At 44.5% G+C, this 22391-nt stretch overlaps 1 protein-coding gene across 1 annotated transcript in view; it reads right to left on the bottom strand.

The window, feature by feature from the left end:
* SSH2 (slingshot protein phosphatase 2) overlaps positions 1–12890 on the bottom strand; it is a 64991-nt gene extending 52101 nt beyond the window's left edge. The window contains 2 exon segments of the mRNA XM_009880225.1: positions 12164–12207; positions 12882–12890. Coding sequence (XP_009878527.1) covers positions 12164–12207; positions 12882–12890 — 53 coding nt within the window.
* Positions 12891–22391: the final 9501 nt, after the last annotated feature.

Here is a 22391-nt window from a genome sequence, read left to right as displayed (position 1 = left end):
GGGCAGCCGGCGGGGACGGACGGACACGGACGGACGGGCGGGCGGTCCCCTTCGCTCGGGGGACAGCATCTAGCCGCCGGTTCCCCCAGGAGGGCGAGAGAGAGACAAGGGAGGACGCTGCCTATTCCCGCCCCTCTTTTTTCTCCCTAAATCTAGGCCAAAAGAGCCGGGGGAGGCTGCAAACTTTGAAACTAGGCTTAAAGCAGCACACCAAAAGATTTTTTTTTTTTTTTTTTTTTTTGGTGGAAAAGGCAGGCAGCGACAACTCGAGTGCTTAGGAAACGACCTTAATTTTCTCTCCTGGAGGAGATGGGGAAAATAGTTCTTGGCAATAACTTTCATACGCAGAGACTCAACAACTCGTTTTCTGCCAAAGGAGGAGAGAAGCAGCTGCCTTTCAGTGCTATTTAATCTTTAGCTCCATCGCCCCTCAGGAGAAAAGGAAGAAAGGAAGTTCGTTAGAACAAAAATCCTGTCTTCTAGCTGCTGGGAATTCAGCTGTTAGAGCGCAAGGGGAGCTGAATCTAGTTTTCCACTGGGGAGAGTGGGGGGCTTGCTCAATCCAGCCCTGCACCCACCTCCGCCCCACAGCACAAACCATCCCAGATCCGCGTTCTCCAGCCCTTCCACCGAGCGAGCGGTTTAACCAGGAGGGAGGGAAAACAACTGAGAAACCCTGGGAGCTAGCTCAGTTTTCCCTTTCCCATAGGAATGCAGGACATCCCAGCACAGGACACAAATAAGATACCAGTCTTAAGTCATCTGGTGCGGATGGCACATGCTCAGACCCAGTAACAAGGCAGAAGGGAGCTGGCAGTGGAAGATATAAGTTTAAACATATATACTTATTAATGACACCTACTCAATAGCAAAAAGAATACTGCTGGGGTGTGCGTCACTGCCCCTGTGATCAGACAGCAAAGCCAGAAGCCAAAAGAAAGCTTCGCCTAGGGTTTATTTCCAACTATTAGCTAAAAGTTTCTGAGAAGCAGAGAGGGGTCTGAAAAATAATGCAGCGTGATGGCAACTACAGCAGGTCTGAGACTTCACGGGAGCAAGACAGACACTTGTGTGAAAGGCCTCGACAATTCCCACTTTGAGGACTGACAGAGAAAAAAAAGGACAAAGCAGTGGAATTTGTGATTCTGCAAGTTTGCTAGAATATGGTTTGGTTGCATTAATTTAAGCAATGTCATCTTATATAGCCAAGAGCACATCTCTGGTAATGGCTCCTCACAGCTGTGAAGAAAATGCAGTGCCAGCTTGCTGCAGTGCCAAAAAAAATCATTTTTGTTAGGCAGAAATGAAGTCAGTTGCAAGAAGCAATGGAAAAATCAGGACATTAGAGACATGGAGGGTAACTCAATCCCTCCAGAGGTCAAGAGACTGGCAAGAACCTCATATTCAGTAGTAACACATACCACACATTCATAGACTGAAAAACAAACCCAGAACTTCTGTTCTATTCTAATTAATAACTTAAGGGCTTTATTCAAGCATTGTAGAAGAGTAAATGAACTTAGATACTGTCCAGACAGATGTTAGATTTCTCACACGCAACTAACCCTACACAGGCAAGCCCTTAAAAACTGTTAAAAACAAGTGCAGTGATTAACTACAAGCAATACTCTTAAAGCAGCTACTCATAACATATGGATAATAGATCTGTAAATGAATTAGTCCTGGATTAATACAGTCAAGCACTGCATCTCCATATGCTAGGAGACCAAACAATGATAGAACGATCCCAGCTTTTTTGTTTTTGAATCTTTAGAAAACAGGAGTAGGAAATCCTCAAATACGTTCGTATATTGAAGTCTGCATTAATAAAAGGTATTTGAACCTGGTTTTGTTGCCATAAAGCTTGAAATACCAGCCCGAGACTGACACTGCCCTCAGGCCACGTGTTAGTGAGATTAGTGTTTCAGTTCCCACTGTCCATTTGTTTTGCATGTGTTATTTTCATATTCTGCTTTTTAAAATAAGACCTAAGGAACAACCCTATTTCTATGTCAAAGCTACATCCTACATTTAGACACGGGCAGAATTATTGACCCAACAGCCTGATCTCTCAGCGCTCAGGAGCAAAGAGCCAGCAGAAAGAAGGGGCTTCGAGGGGATGCACAACAAGATGGGAGTTGAAAGCAGCAGGTCACAAGACAGCCAAGAAACTGCTCCGTGCTTGAAGCAGGTGCGCTCTGCTGGGACAAATACATAAAGAATTTAAACCGCACAAAATTGCAGTGATGACAGGTAACAGTCTAAATCACCACCATGCTGCAATAGAGCATGTGAGCACAGCCATTAATCACTGTACGACAAGAGGTAAATAAGTCTGTCTGGGGTCTCAAGTGCTTCCCAGCCCAGTGCACGAAATTGCCCTCTGCTGCGGGGGAAAAGGGCACCGCCTGGCCGAGTTTTGGGTCGGCATTTCACACTGCCCAGGAGGTCGCAGGATTAGTGGGGCCAAGCCGCCTGGCGCAGAGGCAGGCAGTAAACACCACCGCGTCTGCACCCACTACAATGCGACCCTTGTTGGGCAGCAGGATTTTATTTGACCTTTGGACATGGCAGAGACTAATAAACTACAGTTACATACATCATGCAAGACATACATTGTAAAAAAACCCATCCCAAAACCTTTGCAAAGCTAAGCCAGCGACTCCGGCAGCTAGAACCGGTTATGGAAGCATCATGGAAAAAAACTGGAGCGCTAAGGATGTGTGGCCAGGCACTACAGGAGGAGGGAACAGAGGGGATGCCCACCAGAGCTGCCTCTGGAGAGAAGTTTAAGGGGGTGGAGGACGCACATGCATGCACAAATCTCTTGTATTGACTTGTAGTGTCCTGTCTGGCAGACAACAAGGCTGAAAATACACGGTTTATTCATACAATCATCATCTCCCCAAGTGTCTGTATCTCAAAGCTATACAGTCACAATAGCTTGCACCAGCAACGTCAGCTGCCTTATTTTGCGTGTGCATTTTAATACATTTTGATCTCACAATGATGTGAGAATGTAATCCTGTGTCCTGCACGGGGCTAGCAGCTTCCAAATGACATTCTCCTTGTACAGCTGAGGCCTCGGTACATATGTCACCAGTAAGAATGCATGAAGCACTCTACTCGGGTTTTGCATTAGCACGCACAGATTTGACACTTGCAGAAAGCACGCGTACAGCTGGACACAGAGTCCTGTCAGTGCACAGAGTCCACAAGGAAAGAGGGCGTTAATCAAGCCGATGCTTCCATCCAAGATCAACAGCTCAAGGCTGAATTGCTGCTTCTTGTCAGACCACACAAAGGTGTGGGTGTCACCATATTCCACCCACTCCTATCCCACAGGGGTTTGCTGAGTGTCTGCTCACATGCCAAGATGATTAAATCCGGAGCAGGGATTGTGTGATGAGGCTTGTACAATTCTTAACCTACACTGGGGCCCAGTGACCCTTTTGTATTTCGGAACACGTCTGCCAGCAAAACTTTCTTCGGTCCTCTCAGTTCTCTCCTTTTGAAGAGCTCTAATGAAGACGATATATTGCAATAGTCTCTCTAGAAACTTATTCCTGTGGGTATGAAGGGTTGGGTATTATTTTAAGTCCATTTGGAAGTCCAGGAGCTCTCTGCACAAGCAAGGAATGTTCTTCTCTTCCTCCAGCACAGCAGGGTAAACCTGCGGAAGGTACTACAGCTGTACCGTTAGTCACGGTCAAGGTAAAGGGAACAGTGGGATGTTGTCAGGCGTAGGAATTTTGGCTTCAATCTATTAATATCAGTGTAATAGATAAGGCAATGCAGAACCCGGCCCCATGTTTTCAGGGGATTATGAAAAATCTTGTGAAGCTGCTGCGTTAGGCAAACAAACCTCTCGCCACCCTCACCACCATCAATCACATCCTCTCCCCACAGAGCAATGAGCTATGGCAGCACCTGCTCAGCCACCTTTACTGCGCGTACGGAAAGTTTGTTCTTTACTGCTCGGCAGCTGTTTCCGGTGTCGCTTATGAAAAGTTACAGAATTTTGAAAACAACATGTCGCTGCCCACAGCCGAGCACTGGAGTCTTGCACAGGCACCGCCGCAGAGAGCAGAGGTAGCAAGTTCATTTCCGTGTGCAGAGGTGGGGCCAAGTGCTTTGTTTTTCTCACCGGCAGCTATACTCCATCTTCCCCCACAAAGACAGCTGTCTTGACACCAGGTCTGATGGGGAAAAGGGGTCCAAAGAGGCAGCTTTGAAGAATATGGTGCCACGCTCCAGCTGTTCGATCATCAAAGGATCTGCTGCCTCTGCTTTTCTGGTGGGGGATCAGTTCATTCATCCTACCGCTGCGAGGACGTGTGGCTTTCAGCAATGAACAGTCTACAGATGAGTCTGAGTGGATTAAGAGTCCAACCAGATAACTTATCTGGGGAGAGCCTTAAATTAGTGCAGCAAACCTGTAAACAGGTAGAGACCGATCCACTGAGAGCAGCACCTCCTGCATTCATCTCTTACTGCTGCCTCCCCACGTCGGAGGGAGAAGTTGATCTGTCAAAAGTCTCCTGGCCATGTTTAGCATGGGAGACAAAGCCAACCGTGTTATGTAGTCCAATTTATTGGGAAAACATGAAGGCATTTCAGTAGCAGTGATCCCAAACAAGCCAATGCATGCATGGCAGAATGAGATAGAGTATAGTAAAGAAACAAAGCTTTCCCAGTGAGTAAGAGGCATATACCACCCACCAAGGCAGCGCTTACATACACCAGCTTTATTACACACAGCAAGGGAAATTTAACAAAGTAATTATAAAGGAGCCCATATCTAGTTAAAAAAAAAAACAAAACCAAAAAAACCCGAAAAAAAAGGGGGGGGAGGCAGGAACAGGGAAAGCACGCAAAACTATACTCGAATCCTGAAGAACCAGTCAGAACAGGAAGCACATTCTAAATTTGGTTATTTAAGCTGTCAAAGACTATTTCTGTTTCCAGTTCTTGAGCAAAGAAATCAGACAGGCGCAGGGGTAGGGTGATAAGCATCACAGAAAGAACAAAACCCTGCTTTTAAAGCCCGTTTGGTCAGTTGCCCATCATGATCAATGATTAGGCTTCTTAGTTGAGAACTCAACACCTATTTTGCAATATTACCACTTCATTAAACCCTTCCCTCACAAACCCCACGCCCAATCATTGTAGAGTTTACTTATCATTAAATCTTAGAGGGTCTGACACAAAGAGGTCAATGCTCAATTACACCTGTTTTACAGAGGCAGAAGCAAAGACTGAAGGGACCCAAGCAGTGCCACCAGGCAGCGGGGGGAGGAAAAGGGACACAAGCAACAACATCTATCACTCTTGTCTCAACAAGCAACGCTAATGTTGGACAGGGGTAACACACGAAGACACAACTTCTGCAGAAACACCTTCTCCCACAGCCACCATCTCCTCCTGCTGTCTGGAGAGCTGCCTTCCACGTGCATTCAAGACATTCAAGAGGAGTTTCGAAGAAACTAGTTCTTTGGATGCAAAAACTGCAGTGCATCCAGCAAACCGCTCTCCACGCAAACATCTACGTGGCTACTAAAAAGTTAATCCAGACCCTTGCAAACTATTACAGCACTGCTCTTAAGTCCAGCAAGGAAGAAACATGCCTGAATGACATGTCTGAGGTCATAAAATAGGTAACGTGTTATTTCAGTGACCTATGGAAAAGAAACATCTAAATCCTCTGAACTGTCAAAAACACACCCCTAATTTTATAAAAGAATGTTTGTGATGCAAAGATACTAAAGAGCTGAATGGCAACAAGTCCAGAAACCCTGGCCCAGAATCTCAAAATACATTTTAGTGCCTGCAATCCACGCAGAGCTGAAAACTCTCAGAATTCATGTTTAACTTTGAAGCCTTGCCAAGGTGCCCTACCAAGAAAGGGACCAGAACAGTGCTTTTGGAGTTTCCCTTTTCTATTTACAACAGGAATCTTTCTTTAACTTGGATTCCTCTAGCTTAGAGCACCTGGTTCATGCTCAACAGAAGACACAAGCACGAACGGAATCCTTACAGCCCCTCCTTTGCTAACTTCTGAAGAGCACAAGTGCACGGGGGCAGCTGTACCGGGCTTGCTCCGTGCCAAGCAGACCCTTTCGGTAGCTGAAGGATCTGACCCACCTTCATTCCTTTTACTTCCCAGTTTGTCTTAGTCTTGTTCCTCATTCTCCTCTCTTCACACGCTTACAATGACACATTAACAAACTTTTCACAAGCATTCATATTTTGAGTGAGCTCCTTGCTATAGCATCGTATGTTTACCTGGTAATTTGGTAAACACAACGATACTAGTCTGCTTGATCCTTCAGCCTGAAGAGCACACCTGAAGTCATCTTAGACATTACTGTGATCCACAGGTATGTAATCGGACTGGACTGAACATGTTGCAACCACAGACATAGACCTTGCAGTGAACTAGCCCTGCAGATACCTGTCACTACTCTAATAAACCCAAATTTTGCTACATGCGCTTCACTCACAGTTTGGTGATAAAACACCTGGTATTCAAAAATGAAGACCACAGACCCACTTTAATGAATCATGATGTGTGGCCCACAGAACTTTTTCTGGTGGTCAGCAGAGCTGGCAGATTAACAGAACCGTTCTTTATCTTGGTATGACATTCTCCACAAGCAGCTGCAGTAAATGCCACAGAGAGGCTAAGCTGTCACTGAAAGGAAAGACAGAAAGATGGATTCAGGAAACACATTCTAAAGATAAGGTTCATACTACAAGAGCTTAGTAATCTCCGGCACGGATAAACACAAGCTTTCCTGTACACCACACACACAGTCCCCTCTTACTCAAGATCTGGAAAATTGTCTTGCACACCCATTAGAAGATCTAGCTACTGTTCAAGTACCGACAAAATAAATGTTTGGCAGCTGCGGCAGCAAGAGCAGGAGGCGCAAGGAAGGTTTAGCTGCTGGAACTCACAACGCATCATTTTTGGAAGTCTCTCTTCTAACACAAGATATGCTTCAAGGATAACCAGAAGCGTCAGGACCTTGCCACAGGAGCCCCAAATGGCGATGATACACATCTCAAAGTCACAACAGACATGATGCTGAAGATTTGCACATCTTGATGTGGACTGTAAATGAGCTTTCTGAAGTGCAGTCAATTCAGTATCACAGAATCACACCCCTCTCTCTCCCAGGGAACAGCACACATCTGCTATAACCCTCAGGTAGAGAGAAGCTTACAATGGGTCTCGGTTTAAAAATCAAACAAGTTGGCTTACAATTTATTGAGCTGTTGCCCTATACAAGGAAACACATGCACCAATTCCACTTACTATTTGAAAAACAACTTTTATGCTGTTACAAACCATAAGCTCCTGCATCAGACTGTGGTCTTCTGCTCCTAAAACAAAGGTTTTTACTCACAGCTTGAAACCTTGAGGCATCTTGGCACATCCAACTGTTATCATGGCAATAATCTGATTTGCTTTCCTTCCCAGTTCACTCCTGGAAGGAACTATTTTGACTAAAAAAAACAAACCAGAAGGTAAGCACACTTAGGCCGCAACAGGCGTTGGCTGGGGTTTGTTTTTTTTTTCTTTTTTAACACCACCCTCTCATCCCCACCTGAAGAGGGGAGGACAAGCACTTTTTGAGAACATTTTCAGGTAACAAACCCCAGATTTCGAGCAGGGTCTAATCACTATCTATGGCACATGAAGGGAATGACAGGCTCCTCGGCTCTACCTAAGCAAATGGACTTTAGTCTGACCAAGCGCCAGGCCATAAAAGATCAAAGAACTGCTCTGAAGTCCCCAGCACCCTCGCTAAGCAATACAGCTTACTCAATTTTACATGCAGCAGTTACTGTGCAGCCTCAAATGCTGCATTTCAGCAACCAGAGCTGTTCCGAGGCACACAGAACTGGTAAATTCACACTGTGGAAATGGAGACACCATTTCAAACATTAACCCAAAAAGCAACCAGCAGATCCTGATAGCAAATCCAACGCAGACTGCAGCACCGCTGCTGCCCCGGGCCCTGGAGATGTCGTTTGTCAGCAAAACAAAGATGCTGAATCCTTGCAACCTTGGCACAGAGCACACAAAACCTGAATGTCAATATATCAGTTGGTGTAAACACCACTCAAAGCTCAATACACATGCATTTTAGGTAAGTTTTAACATCATCAGGATGATGCAAAGAGACTGTTAACACAAACGCTCCATTAAGAGTGTACTCAGTGTGACAGCAGCATGTCTGGGGACAGAAGGAGATGTGCAGGCCAGCTAGCTGTACAGCCTCCAGATAGCCTAATAAAAATGTCTAGAAGGTAGCTATGAAGGTAATAAATGTCACAAATAGATTGCTCGGGACATCTGCTTGTGCACTACTCTGTCTTAGCCCCATGAGCCAAGAGTTAGACAGGTGACAAGGACCGGCTCAAGCAGGGACTCCAGAGCAAGAACTTGGATCCACATCAGGGGTTTGGGGATCTCACCCATCAACTGCAAGAATGATCACAGCTGCGGCAGGGTACAGAGACCCTCCTGGGCTTCCCCCACAGCAGGGCTTGGATGCAAGGAAAAAGGATTTCCAGAAGCCAAGCTGATTCTCACCTATCTGCTCAGCTTCAGGTATTTGCACTATGAATTTGCTGTGGTTTTTAGTAACAGATAGAAGTCTTTATAAAAATTAGGTCCCTGTTCTCTATACCCAAGTACTTTCCTCAAGCAGGAAAACAAACCATGCCTCTTTGCATCAGTAGAAAAGAATTTGCCAGAAAATACCATTTCAAGCACCTTCCAAGGATAATTGCAGAGCACACATGAACTCTCTTTCTGAACATCTAACAGCTCTTTCCATCTTTTGGAGAAAAGCTTTAAGTGGACTCTGCTAATTCACAAAGCAGAAAACTCCTCGTTCTGTGACCGTGCAGGCAGGAACAGTCTCAAGAGCGTGAGTCCTTGAGCATAAAGTGTTACAGGAAGGACCAGCCCTTCTGAGAGCACAGAAGCCAAAGGGCAATGCCAGGGAAGAACTTGTGCTGGTGCTCTCTCTTTGTGCAGGCAAACCCCAACGAAGAGGCGAGTGCAGACCTGTCATGTTGTTTGGCTGCTCTGTAGAGCAGGTTTAAGTTTAAACAACATTTTCACACACTTCCTTTCCCTTGCCTGCGAGACTTGAGTCCATGCAACGACAGACCTCTGCGGTGTTAGATCAAGCACAAACAGGTCAGCACCCAGGTAGATTATTGGTTTTAGCTACAATGATCTGGATGCACCTACCTACAAGTTTAAGCTCCTGTTTGAAACTAATTTCTCTGCCTCTTTGGAGGACATTTTAGACTGGTTGCTCTTCATAGCCTCTGCTCAACAAGCAGGAGTGACTCCTGCTGTCATACTACCAGTCTTTTCTGCACATTGCCCTTCACCTCAATCTATAACCCATACCTCAGTGAGAAAAGATAAGCACTAGAAACCTAAAACAAGAAGCTATCCAGAAATTGCTAGCCACAGGACTAGCAATGCTGTTGAGCTGGATCTAAAAGTGGAACGTGTGTCTCATTTGAGACAGCAGTCCATAGGCTGTGCAGAGACACGGGGACTCAAAAGGATGGAAATGAAAACTGCACTCAGTGATCTTCAAGACCCATCACTGCAAAAATCTTCTGACACCAGACACGTCTACGTGCTTATGCTTGGGCCTTCAACTAATTCCCTTGCAAGCATTGTAACATCTCTATGCACTAACATCCTATTTTATAAATATTGAAAAGTTATTTTATTAACCCAAACATGCTTTTATCCACAGTAGTGCTCTTGCATTCGATGTCCAGTTGATGGGATGAGTTTGGGCGCGCTTGATGCCAATCATTCTACCCTGAGGTAGCCTTGAAACAAATTTTACACGAGTGCAGGAGGCAAGAGGACTCCTCGTCAGAATAACTTTACAAACAGCACAAATCCCACCCCAAACTCTGACTGTAGCTACAGCCAGGTCACCTGAATTATGCCTTGGGAGAAGTTCACCAGCCTGGCCTTGCCCAGGCAGGCAGCTAGGAATGTCAGGCTGCTGCAGAGCGCTACTTCGGTGACATTGCAACTGATACCGTACCTTTGCTCTTAAAGCCAAACTCAGTCTATTGCGTTTTTACTGTCTGCATTTTTAATAGCTACTACTTGGTATGTTCCCTTGAAAACTGGGGCTTAGATACACTCAAAAGCTGTTTATAGATATCTGTTGCTCTTCCACAGCAGGACTCCAGGTCGACAACTTATCCACATTTGGCTATTATTTTCATCCTACTGTAATCAAACACATTTAACACCCACCCCCTTGTTTTCCCGAAGAAGGATCCCGATTTCAGTTAGCTCCCTGACCCCAGCAACAGGAGTTACAGAGTTCAGATCACCACATCAACAGCAGGTTGTCATTTCCTACCCCAGGAAGTTATTTAAAATATATTAAAAACTGCTTGCTTCAAACCTAACCTACAATTGTTGCTAAGTGCCCACAACAATTAAATACCTCCCACCCCCTCCAATACATTATGTATACTGAGATCAAGTCATAAGTTGATCTTGTGACTGCTGGAAGGCTGAGTGAAATTGAAAATCAGAGTTTAGCTGAGTTCAATTTGAGCCTTTGGGAGTTGTGCTTTCCAGCTTTCCTCTCAGTCATGAAAGCTGTAAAATCAAGAAACAGCAATTCTTAAATCATCACCTAAGGGCAGAAGACTGAAAGAAACAGACCAGTCACCTTCCCTAGGCCACGCTTTCGCAGGACTACACTGAAATCATGCGAATGTGTGACCACGACAGCTTTTTCTTCTGCAGATTCATCCAAGTTGGCCCCAAAGCCCAAATCTTGTTCAAGCCTTTTAAATACTAGAAATTACAGCCTCTGTTGTTGCCTACTCACACAAACAACATTAAGCAAAGAACTGTAACAGCAAAAGAGTTCATGAAGTGAGAACTATGTCACCTTTGCTTCCCCTTTACTCCCTCTGGAGGGAATCTTACGCCTTTCATAGAAATCGCCTGCAACATTTTAAGCCAAAAAAGTGCTGGAGAAGTTACCTAGTATATACTGGGTTTGCTTTTGTTAAGTTTAGGTGAAATAATTCTTTTGATGGCTTGGAGGATAAAGCTTACAAGACTTCGAGAAATCTACCCTTAAGACAGACTACGACTGCATTATAAAATAGCCATTAACACTTGTCATCATTCAGCCAGCCGAGGTTCAATGGTTCAGAAAAGCTTCTTTCTGAAGCAACTGAAACTGGCATTTATACAAGTGAACATCTCCACGCAAAACAATCCCAATTAAAAAAAAAAAAATCCTGTAAATTCTCAGTTTTCTCCTAGCTTTGGAGTAGATATTTGACTACCTGAGTCAGCAGCAAATACCGACACATCCATTGAGCATGCTATTTTAAGCAGCAGGTGCCCTTATGGCACAGGATCACCCCGTACTTCAGGTTCTAGAAATACAGCTTTTCACAAATCCCGAAGATGTACACGAGGGCATACCAGTAGGTGAAGAAAGACAGTTAGAGGATGGCTATCACTGCTGAAGTCTCTCCTGTGATACTCCTCCTACCAAGAATAATCCAATTCAGCTCTTGATGGCAACAGAAACTTTTTAACCAGAGAACAAAAGTTTATTAGTATGGTTATTCCTCTTGGAATATTCTGATAATGGACCAAATCCTGAGAAACAACATACGACATTGGAGGGAGCAAAGGAACAACACAACCAGGATTTGTTTCTAAGATACAAGCAAAGTCTCTCGATGCACAGAGAAGTGGTGTCTCACCATCTTATTGAGAGCACGTCTGCAGGCAAGACACCACCTCCTGAGTGCAAACAGTAGTTTGGAGAATATACTCGCTGACATCTTTGTGAACTGTTCCCCATAAATATTTTTCAGTGTGATCTGACTTTTCCAGTTTTGTGCTGCAGCAGCCCCTTTACTGGGAGCACCATTTAGGCCATAGTTAAATATATTTTTCAGTAAGGTACACATTGAGACAGTTGTGCAACATTAACAATAGGCAGAAAATGATGCATGTTTGCAGAACATGCCAGAACAACAACAAAAACCCCTGTGGAACATTTCACACAGAAAGGTAACCTCGAGGAGTATTGCAAGGCTCAAGTGACAATCTTACCTTCTGGGCTGGGACCGGCATTCTTCTTCCCCGCTGTCTGCCTCCTGCATACATAGGAAAGGAAAAAAAAGTTAATAAGCTTTAATATATGCAGAATCCCAAGACTTGCATTTCACTGGTTTGATTGTAGAAGGCAAAGGAAATTCTCACTGCTGCTTCACGTAGCTGTCACTACAGAGGAACTCGCTCTCTGCTCAGCTGTCACTTCATGTTCTCTCAAAAGCCTCTTAAAAACTCAACATTACAAGAATTTTTGCCACTGCAGGATTTAGCATGCCTTTGCATGGACTCACAATGACCCCTGCCAAACAAGGTAGGCCAGGAGCCAAACACACAGTTTACTCCTGAGTAAAAAACCCGAGCTTTTTTTTTTTTTAATACCTTTATGTAGATCATATTAATTCATAGCCCAGTGTCAGCAATCAAATGCAAGAATCCACAAAATCAGCAAGTAATAAGCCTGTCAAATAGGACTGGGTGAGCGCAGATAGACTCGAAAGTGGAAATTTGACATACTATGCTGCTTTAGATGCGAAATTAATATGCACAATCTCTAATGCGCTGTGGAATTTTACTAGGCCTACCTACTAAAGCCCAAAGCAATACCTCAGTAGAGAGATCTCAGCAATTAATTCTGCTCCACAGTACATTTGCATATGCATTGCCAGGCACTGGCTGGAGATGGGGTTTAAGATGTGTTTCATCAGTGAAAACTTACTATGTTCATGTCGGTCTGCAGGAGCAAACACGTTTTAAAACATACCAAGCATTTGGTCAGGGCAGGGGCATCCCAAGAAAACCAGAGTTCAGCACAAGGTGACAAAGGAAGCACAAAGACAGTTTTGAGTCTAGCTTGCTTTGCCTCCTGCAGAAGATGAAGATCTGTTCTGCCGCGAGCGCCCACCATTTGCTGGCAGTGTGCAGTCCAACAGGAGTTGCACAAAACTGACCCACAGTAAAGAGCAAGACCTCAGGATGGTGCCACGTGTTTTTGTCATTTTTCAAGACACAAACGGGCAAAGTAGGTGGCTGCAAGAGGCCTCTGCCACTATGACAGCAGGGGTGCTGACATTTTACTAACGAAGCCATGTAGTGGGCACTTAATTCTCTGAAGCGTTCAGGTTTTTTTAAACTGGAGCTCTATTCTATCAAACTTTAACCAAGCTCTGGCAAAGTTATTACATTTTTCTCCTTCTTCTATCACTCATCCTATCGTCCTTTGAGATGAAGACATCCTCTCATGAGTAAAGACATTGGCCCAAGTTGTATCATGGCAACAGTAAAGGGAACTGTCATGTTCTGTAGCCTCTATTACTCCTGAACTCAAGGGTCACTTTATAAACACAAAATGATGCATTTCTACTGCGCTTCTGAAACGGGAAAGCAGGGATAAAGGAAGTCCAGAGTTGCTCTTCTGCAAACACCTGCAGAAGAGCTGAAACTCTGAAGCCAAAATGTCAGCAGAGAGTGACGGCGTTTCACACAAGGATGAAGTTAGAGGCGATGTACATAAACACAGTCACCATGCCCTCCTCCCCAGCACTGTCCCCTGCCCAAACACCTCTGCAATAGGGTCCCGTAACATTCCCCCATGAACCACCCCAGGGGAGAGTGCACAGCTCTTCTGAGAAGGGAAACTCTCCTTTTCTTCCCCTTCAGCTTGCTTCAGGAGAGCAATTTGGAAGATGCTCTATTATGCATACACTGTTTTCTATATACCAGGGCACACAGATGGAAACTAAGAAAAGGTGTGCAAGAGATTTCATGGGCCAGGGGAAGGCTGGGGAATGAGATAAACGTCAATTCCAAAGGGAGTGTGTGGAAAAAGGAAAAGAGGAACTGTGTGTCCTCAGGCCTCTGGTTCAGCCCCACCAAAGAGGGCATGTACCTACCTGCTGCCCAGGGCAGGGGAGGAAGCGAAGCAACAGGAGAGGGAGAGATTCTGTAATAGACACATCCACAAAACCTACAGAAACTAACACATGTGAGTGTCAAGCTCAGACAAGGGGAGGAGTGGAAAAGTTGTTTCCATAAGATAACCACATAAACAGACGTTTTTTCCTGAGACTCTTTTGAACTACATTCTTTGTGCTTACTGCATGCAAAGCTCCTATTCAGTTCACTTTTTAATACAGAGTTAAATGCAGATACTCCTGCTGGATATTCTGTTTCTCACTCTCTTATTTAAATGATCTGAATCTGTGAGATGTGAGAATAACTAGAAAATGTGTACTTGCTACTGGTCTTCTATTTCTAAGAACAGAACTAGAACATCATCGTGAAGTAGTTCAGTTGGAGCCACCTGCAACCACAAATTCAAGCTAAAACCTGTAGACCATCTACAACAAGCAAGAGCTGGCAGAAATACCTTCGACTCATACCTTAGAATTAGCTCAGCAACTCAGTAAGGAAGCTGGTATTCCTGACCCCTGCAAAATGAAAACACCAATGAACTCCATAGTCAATAGAAAACAAGCTGTAGCATCATTCAGAAGGGTGCGAATACACAGATGTAGAGCAGCCACCATATGAGCAGCTACAGAGCTCTTTCAGACTGGGAGCCAAGCCCTTGTTCCCGAGATGAAGTGTCAGCTGCGTTCCCTGGCTGGCAGGACATTCTGGGATATTCTCTGGGATACAGACCCAAGACTGGCCTTGCCAAAGAAGAATCCAATGGCATAGAGTCACTTTCCGTTATTCAAGGTTTTGCAATAGCCACACTGGCTCAGGACCTATTTGAGCCAGACTGTTTGCTGTCCACAGCTCCAGACACTGGACAGCTGTCCTGGCGATCCACCGTCCCTGTGCAGCCAAAGTCTCTGCACATTTCAACTGTGTTGCTTAACACCTCAGGGGCAGTGGCTATTCAATGGACTATGCTGCTCACTCTCCATTTTGGCTTGACATGTGGTAACAGCAGCGTTTTAAATTTGCAAAAGTAAGGCATCAAGTACTTCCAAACAGCTGGCTAGTGCTTAGCTATCTTGCACGCACGGAAGCAGTGAAGTACCTGCATTTCTAGAGCAAGAGGAAGCAAAGAAAGTCTACTGCAGTCCTACATACTTCACAGACCTCCTAGCCTTGCTCCCTTCCCCTAAATTTGTAATCCTAATTACTAGCACTTCCCAGGAGAGTGTCTATTCATTTCTCACCCCAGTACTGCAAAGTGCAGGCAATTCCCAGTAGGTTGGAGTGGAAAATAAAAAGGAGAGCTCTGATCCCCGAGATCACACAGTGCCTCTCTTAGCCAAGCAGCCAATGTCACCACAGAAACCACATGGGCCACTTCCTCAGCGCCACACACCAGTTATGGCAAACAGGTACAGCACACAGAGTTAAACTCACCTTGGGCTGTGCCAGTACAGACAACTGTCTATCTACCCTGTGTTGGAGAGCACAGGTCCCTCCGGGTTATCCTGAGCGACTCTGCACTATCTTCCAGAGATCTGCCTGCAGAAACAAAGGGATGCAGCATGTCCTTTACACTACCAGTTAAGTGCAACAGACAAATCTTGTAAGAATTTACACAGCTCAGTGGGTTCTCCTCAACGGAGCCACAACAGTCAAGTTTTTGTAGCAGACGTTAAAAAAGAAACACAAATAAAACACACACAACAAGATTTGCAGGATGAGGATTCAGATCTCTGAAGGGTCAGTCCCTCAAGTATCATCAACAGAGCCCCATTAAACTGAGAAAGACACTACCATGACAGTTACCACCAGTGGCTTTGCCCAATCCCCAACCCCATCCTGCTACTTTGGGTTGCGTGACCTGATGCAGCGGCCTCACAGCATTAGGATAGTGGTGTTAGATGGGGATGACAAACTCAAACATAAGATAGTAGAACCACACCCCTTTCATGCAGGATGCTGCATCACCTTAAGGACTCAGTGTGCTAAACATCCTAAAGAAGATCAGCCAGAGAAGAAACTGGAAGCCAGCATTAGCTGTGCAGTTAAGATTCCTTTGAACAAATTTATTATTTATCTCAAGTCTTGTTGAAAACACCATTAGTTGTTGTGGGTACATTTGTTATCGTTGGAACTTCTCAGATCCTGCCAGAGCATAAGCTCTGTGGGTTGACAAGAAAGTTGACTTGGGGGGGCAAGAGGAAGAGGTCACAGGGGAGGGGAAGAGGTTTTGTTACATGCAGGATAGCTAAAGACATGACGGGGGTTTTAAATAAGCCAAAACAGCTTAAAAGAGTACATTTGGCTAGAGAACAAGTTCCTCAAACCCACAGTAAGGTAAAACTGAAAGAGTCCTTGAAATCTACTGCGCTCTTCAGGAACCCAAGCTACGCAAACATTTTTAGCATTATAATGAATGGCCATTTCCACATGCCAAAAAAATCCTCGTCACAGCAACTGGCAAGCCTGGTACGCTGAAAGTCCCACAAATGACAGGAGAAGATCCTGAAATACGCAGATCATTATCTTCACTCCGCTCAAAATTCAGCCCTCAACAGCTCAGTGTGGAGGAGGCTAGACATGGCCCAATCAATTACCATCTGTCTCTGCTGAAGCTCTTACAAGATCTCTTTAATATTAGATATAAATGTAGCAGATTTGCGTGAGAATCATGTCTATCCAGAATACAGCCGACTGTCTACAGAAACAGAACTGTAGACAAGTGCAATTGGAGCAAGAAATCCATCGCCAATACCTGGGATGCTATCCGGAACAAAACTAACCTTCACTAACCTCCTCCTCTTCCCATGAGTAACTGACCAGCCTGCAGCTTACTCCTTCCCTGTATGTCGTGTTTTGTCCTGGTATTTATAGAGTGGTCAGATTCAGGTATCTGAATCATCTTCACCCCATCAACTATCTCCTTTGCAAATGCATCCATACCTTCACACGGACCGAGGGCATTCAGTAAGAAAGAAGGTACAGCCAATGCTCCCGTATTTCACACATCCCACCACTACTACTGGCTGCTCTTCTGCAAGTCTGTGCTACCATCCAGTGTATGCCATACCCATCCTACAGCTCTCTGCTTTGTGTTCTGGTCACTATGTAATTCTGCAACTGCAAAACATCCCCAAAACCTCTCTAGTAACTGTCAGCCAAAACTCAGCTGCAATGACAAGTCACCCCACTAGAGGGGAGGGCAGGACAGAGAAGATGCGCCCAATGCATGGTCAAGCGCAAGCTTCAGTGAAAGAAATGACTCCAATACTGATATGACTACTAAAACAAGCACCTTCAGATTTTCTCGCCATGTTCAGTTTTTTTTCCAAAGAGAAGAAAGTACCACTGCCAGTGCAACAATTCACGTGCCAAAAAGTAGATCAAAATCTGTAAACATTCCTTTCTAAGGACATCTTTGAGAAGGCAGTTTTACACTTTGAGAAGGACACGCTTGGACAGCATCCTTGGACACTGGAACCAGCCATTTGGAGATGTGACTGGTGACAAGTCACCCACTTCAGCTTTCAAAGCTGCCTTCGCACAGGCGGTAGCGAGAACCTTGGATTTTGCCCCGGCCCTGGGTTCCCCATGCCCTGCAGCAGCCGTGCTGTAACCGCAGAAATAGGTGCAAGAGACAGCAGCTTCCATAAATGCTACTCGGAGATTCCTGATGCTGGATTGCTCCAGCCTCAAACCAGCCTCTTCCACCAGCCTGCGACGAGGAGGAAGCTGAGCAGCACTGATGAGCTCCAGAGGGAGTCATGCCCTGCTTTCCTTGACCAGAAACAGAGGCCTCGGGGGAAAATGGAAGGAATGAGTCGCATAGCTCTAAACTAGGCCACGATATTAAATGCAGTTTAAAGTGAAAGATGAAAAATTCCATCTCTGTTCCTTTCAGGCCATGTAGGACAGAATATGCAAAACATTAATCCTGTTTGTGCTTTGATCCACTGCCAACTATCTGTCATCAAAAGGGCAAGGGAGAGGAGAGACATTTTTGAGTGCTATTCTGTTCTATACAATGGGAGTCACTCCATATCACGCAAACAATTCTGCTCTTATAAATCTCCTTTTTGCAGACTGATGTAACGATAAACAAGATTCAATCTGCATTCTTACGTACAGGGACTGGAGCTGTCTGCCTGGATTTAACATTAGGAACATCACAGTAAGTTCTTTTACTGTAAGAGATATGATTATTAGCATAAGCCAGGCGTCTAACATTCACTAGATTTCTATTAACCAAGGAACATTTCACACAGACTACACCTTAAAAATACATCTTTCAAACCTTAAAAGAGAGTCCGATTTAATAACTGCTTGCTACATTGATTTTATGCCAAAGTACCTGACTGCATAGACAATGCCTGGGGAGTGTTTTTATCAGAAGTGTGAGTGGTCACAGCCATCAATCTCAAGAGAGCACTGACAATTGAGACAGGACAAGGATTCCAGATTTCACCCCATGAATCTTAACATTTTGCTCATAGCTACAACATGCACATTTCAGACATCACAGAACTTCTCTCTCCCTTCTCCGTTTCCTAAATCTTGGCTAGACGTTGCATTTTGGATGGGCAATTTCATTATTTGGTACACTTCCCCCTTTTGCAGGAATCCTCTGCACAGCAACAAACACCAGCAGTGAGTGATTCCCGAATCCCTCATAGGAAGGTAGAACCCAGAAGTAGATGTGAAACCACTCTCATTTCTTGAAGCTATTAATTTTCCAAGTCAATATTGCTCTTTTTAAAAAGGATCCTTACTAACAGGGGCAGAGAGGCCTTGTGCAAGAGTAGGAATGCAGAAGCGATTTTGTAAGAAGCTACAGGAGACAAAAAACTTGAAGCCTTTTTACCTCTCCTAGTGAAGTGCAACTGGCAGCTTCTTATTTATACAACAGAAACTCAGTTAATGCAGATTCCCCCAAAACCCCCAGCAAGATTCAGATGTAGCCATGCCATCAGGGATGCTTTTCACTTCACATTGTCAAGCCACCATCAAGTGAACAACTCTGGACCCAGTCTCAAAGGAGGTACTATAAGGAAAAGGCTTGTAATTAAATGAGCAGTCTTCTAGTTCTCTGCCGACCCTTCCTTGGCTAGATCCCATCCAGGTGTTCAAATACACACTAAGTGCCTCTGAGCCGAACATGACCTTCGCTGGGAAGAAGGCAGCTGCTTTAGTCAAATCAGAGGCTATGCATCCAGGCATCGATCCAGTTGTTAAACCATGCAAATACTCCTCTTCAAAGCATCCACCAATTTCCCAGAGTATCTTTGTCTGGGCTACAGCTGTACAGTGCGTTGCCAGCTCCTCCATACAGGAGCTCTCCCTGCGTGCCAGCAAGTATTAAGCAAGTCAGTACAAAAACCACCCTCCCTCAACTCTTACCCAACGCATGGATAACCCAGCCTGGTGGAGTATTGCAGAGGGTGCCATTACTGCAGCCACAGCCTCTCCTCTAACACAATACAAGTCACCCAGAGATAAGAGCATCCACTGCATCTTCAGATTCCTTAGGGCTCAACTCAACTCTTGACACAGACACACGGTGACATTAGAGATGCCCTGGGGTATCCAACATCTGCACAGGGCTGGCATTGGCTTCCCAAAGAAGCAAATGAACAGAGACCCTTGAAGTCCAAGGGACTCAGATCTGTGCACGGACATCACATAGAACTGAAGTTCAGCACCTTCCAAGATGAAGTATTTGACAGACGCCTATTCCACAGCAGGCCCTGCATGAGGCTGGTCCTATCAATAATCTCCAATCATCTGCTGGAACAAAGTAAAACAAATGTTTGAGTCAGATTGCCAAATATCTATTACACATTTCTGTAGCAGAGAGACTTTCATACAGTAGTCTGAGTTATATCAATCTCTTAAATAAACTGCGTTAGCAAAAAGCCCACACATACTGCATTTGCAGGAAAGCTGAAGTGCCAGCAACAACACTCTGGCTGGTAAAAAGAAACAAGGGCTGACTCGAAAACCTGAGTTGATAAAAGGTTCCCTTTTTTCTTGCAAGAACCCCAAGACTACACAGAAATTCATCATCTAGAGTTTCTGGGGCCGGAGAGGGGATGCTGAACTCTAACATGTATCATTTCCAGGCTGACTGTTTCTAGTAGCAGTTTGGTACAAAAAAGAGTGTTTTGACCACTAAAAAAATTGGGCAGCCAGAGTTTGCAAGTTTCACAGCTGGAAAATGGAGAACAAAGACAACCAGAAATCTGCAGCAGTTTGTGTGAACCGATTTATTTGGCATATTATGGAAACCATCTCCCTGGTAGCAATGTGCAAGTACTCACGTATAGAGGATAGCTCCCAAAGCTGAACTGAAAATCAGTTCACTTCAGAATCCCTCAGTCTCTGGAGATGGTTAACCTTAACCATTATTAAAAATTATGAAACTAATTAATAAAGTCACCTAGCATGCTCTAGAGAGCTAGCTCATAGCCACCTTTTGAAATACTTACATTTGCCATCAACCACGTTTTAAAAACAGAGGCTGCTACCAGGAAGCCTTTAAGTTTGACATAAAAGTTCTTCAAAAGGCTAAGCTGAGCGAACTAGGCCACAAAAGGGAAGGGGGAGAACTGCGCTGTGTTTTGCATAGTGCTTTTACCTCTCCAAAGCTATAGGGATAAGGGATAAACAAGCAGTTTTCTCCAGCCCTTCCTCCCTCACCCATCACTATTTGCATGAAATGCTTTGAATGAACACTCTTTTCCCCCTCACATTTCTTCTCTGTTTGAGGTTCCACAGAAGCAATAGCTTTCTACAGCCAAGTTTTCATTCAGAGGTTGGCATTCCTTCCGGATTGTTTTCTGTATCACTTTGCTGTGTCACTAATTGGTATATTTAGGTCAAAGACACTGTGCTCCTGCTCTAGAGAAAGAAAAAAACAAGTTCCTTATCAAGGCTTTCATCTTCCCGCTGGAGCTAAGAGATTTATGCAAACCTTGTTTACACTAGGCCTCACTAAAAACTGCAGGAATAAAACTCAAACACTTCAAGACAAAAATTAGAACCTTCCAACTGGTACAACAAGAGTCAGGATGAGAAATACAGTGTGACACAGCCTGCTACACTACACCACAACAACAGATTAAAAAGGAGATTACTGTCAATTGAATTTCTGCAGTGAAATAAGCTCGCCTGATGGGGAGTACAACAGCTTTTGCCTTAATCACAGAGACACACCCAAGGGGGAAAAAAAAAAAAGAATACAAACATTGTAGACACATATTCACATTAAATATCCCTACACTGAAGTAATATTATACATAACCTCTCTCTAAAGCTGTGTAGTCCTGTATCAGTTGTCACTATCTCTAGACATTTACAGACACTGAGAAACAAAATCTATTATCTCTGTGAATAGACCCTCCCTCTAACTTTCAGAAAGCCTTTCAACGCTGGGCAAGTATGACTGCAAAAGGCAGATATGTAACATAATTATGACACCTTGCCAGATTTAATGCCTCCCAGAACCTTGAAGATACCTGCTTAGTCTCCTTTTAGGCAAAGCTAAAGTAGTTGTCCACTGGAAATCTTAAAACCTAGAAGCATTTGTATCCCCACAACAATAACAAATGTTTATGGTGATGGGACAAATGTGAGAAAACTCACTCGCTGTATAAGCACAGGCACTATAACTCCAGTTTTCATACTGGGAACTGTTGCTGGTGTCAAGGGCATAGTTTGACTAACACCAAGTCAAAGATATGCGTGTGCACACTGGTGAGTCTCGGGGCAGGGCTTCTACACAACAAACAGTCTGTGATTAAAATGAAATCCCAGCTCCACAGGTTACCGCAACGAGCAGCTGTTCATTATCCATTCATGCAGGGTGACACATTTACATGCATGAAATCATCCCTACGCAATTATGAAGGACGGACATTCACACCTCAGACCCTCTCCAGCCACTCCTGTTAATACAGACACAGACCTTGCTCAACCTTACAGTGCACCCAAGAGCTTTCAGAAGCAGCACGGCCATGTGCACCTCCTCACCCAGAGGGCTGAGATCTTCACCTTAGAAGCTGGGCCCGTTTCCAGCTGGGAGAGAGAGTCTCCCGAACTGCTGCATTAAAAAAAAAAACCAAACAAAACCCAAAACCAAATAGCTATAACTAAACAAGGTGGAATGAGCCTGAAAAGCAAACTGGCTAACAGAGCCATATGCAGAGAAGTTGGAGATCTGGAACTGCAGCTGATAATCTTTTATCATTCATGAGCAATACTATTACACCTTACAAGGAATACGGACCTAGAGCAGACAGAGCAGGTGCACAACACCAGC

This window comes from Charadrius vociferus, unplaced genomic scaffold (genome assembly GCF_000708025.1).
Source record: "Charadrius vociferus isolate BGI_N301 unplaced genomic scaffold, ASM70802v2 scaffold782, whole genome shotgun sequence".
NCBI classification, from domain to species: Eukaryota; Metazoa; Chordata; class Aves; order Charadriiformes; family Charadriidae; genus Charadrius; species Charadrius vociferus.
The sequence above is the reverse complement of the archived record's forward strand: the minus strand, read 5'-3'. Positions and strand labels throughout refer to the sequence as shown.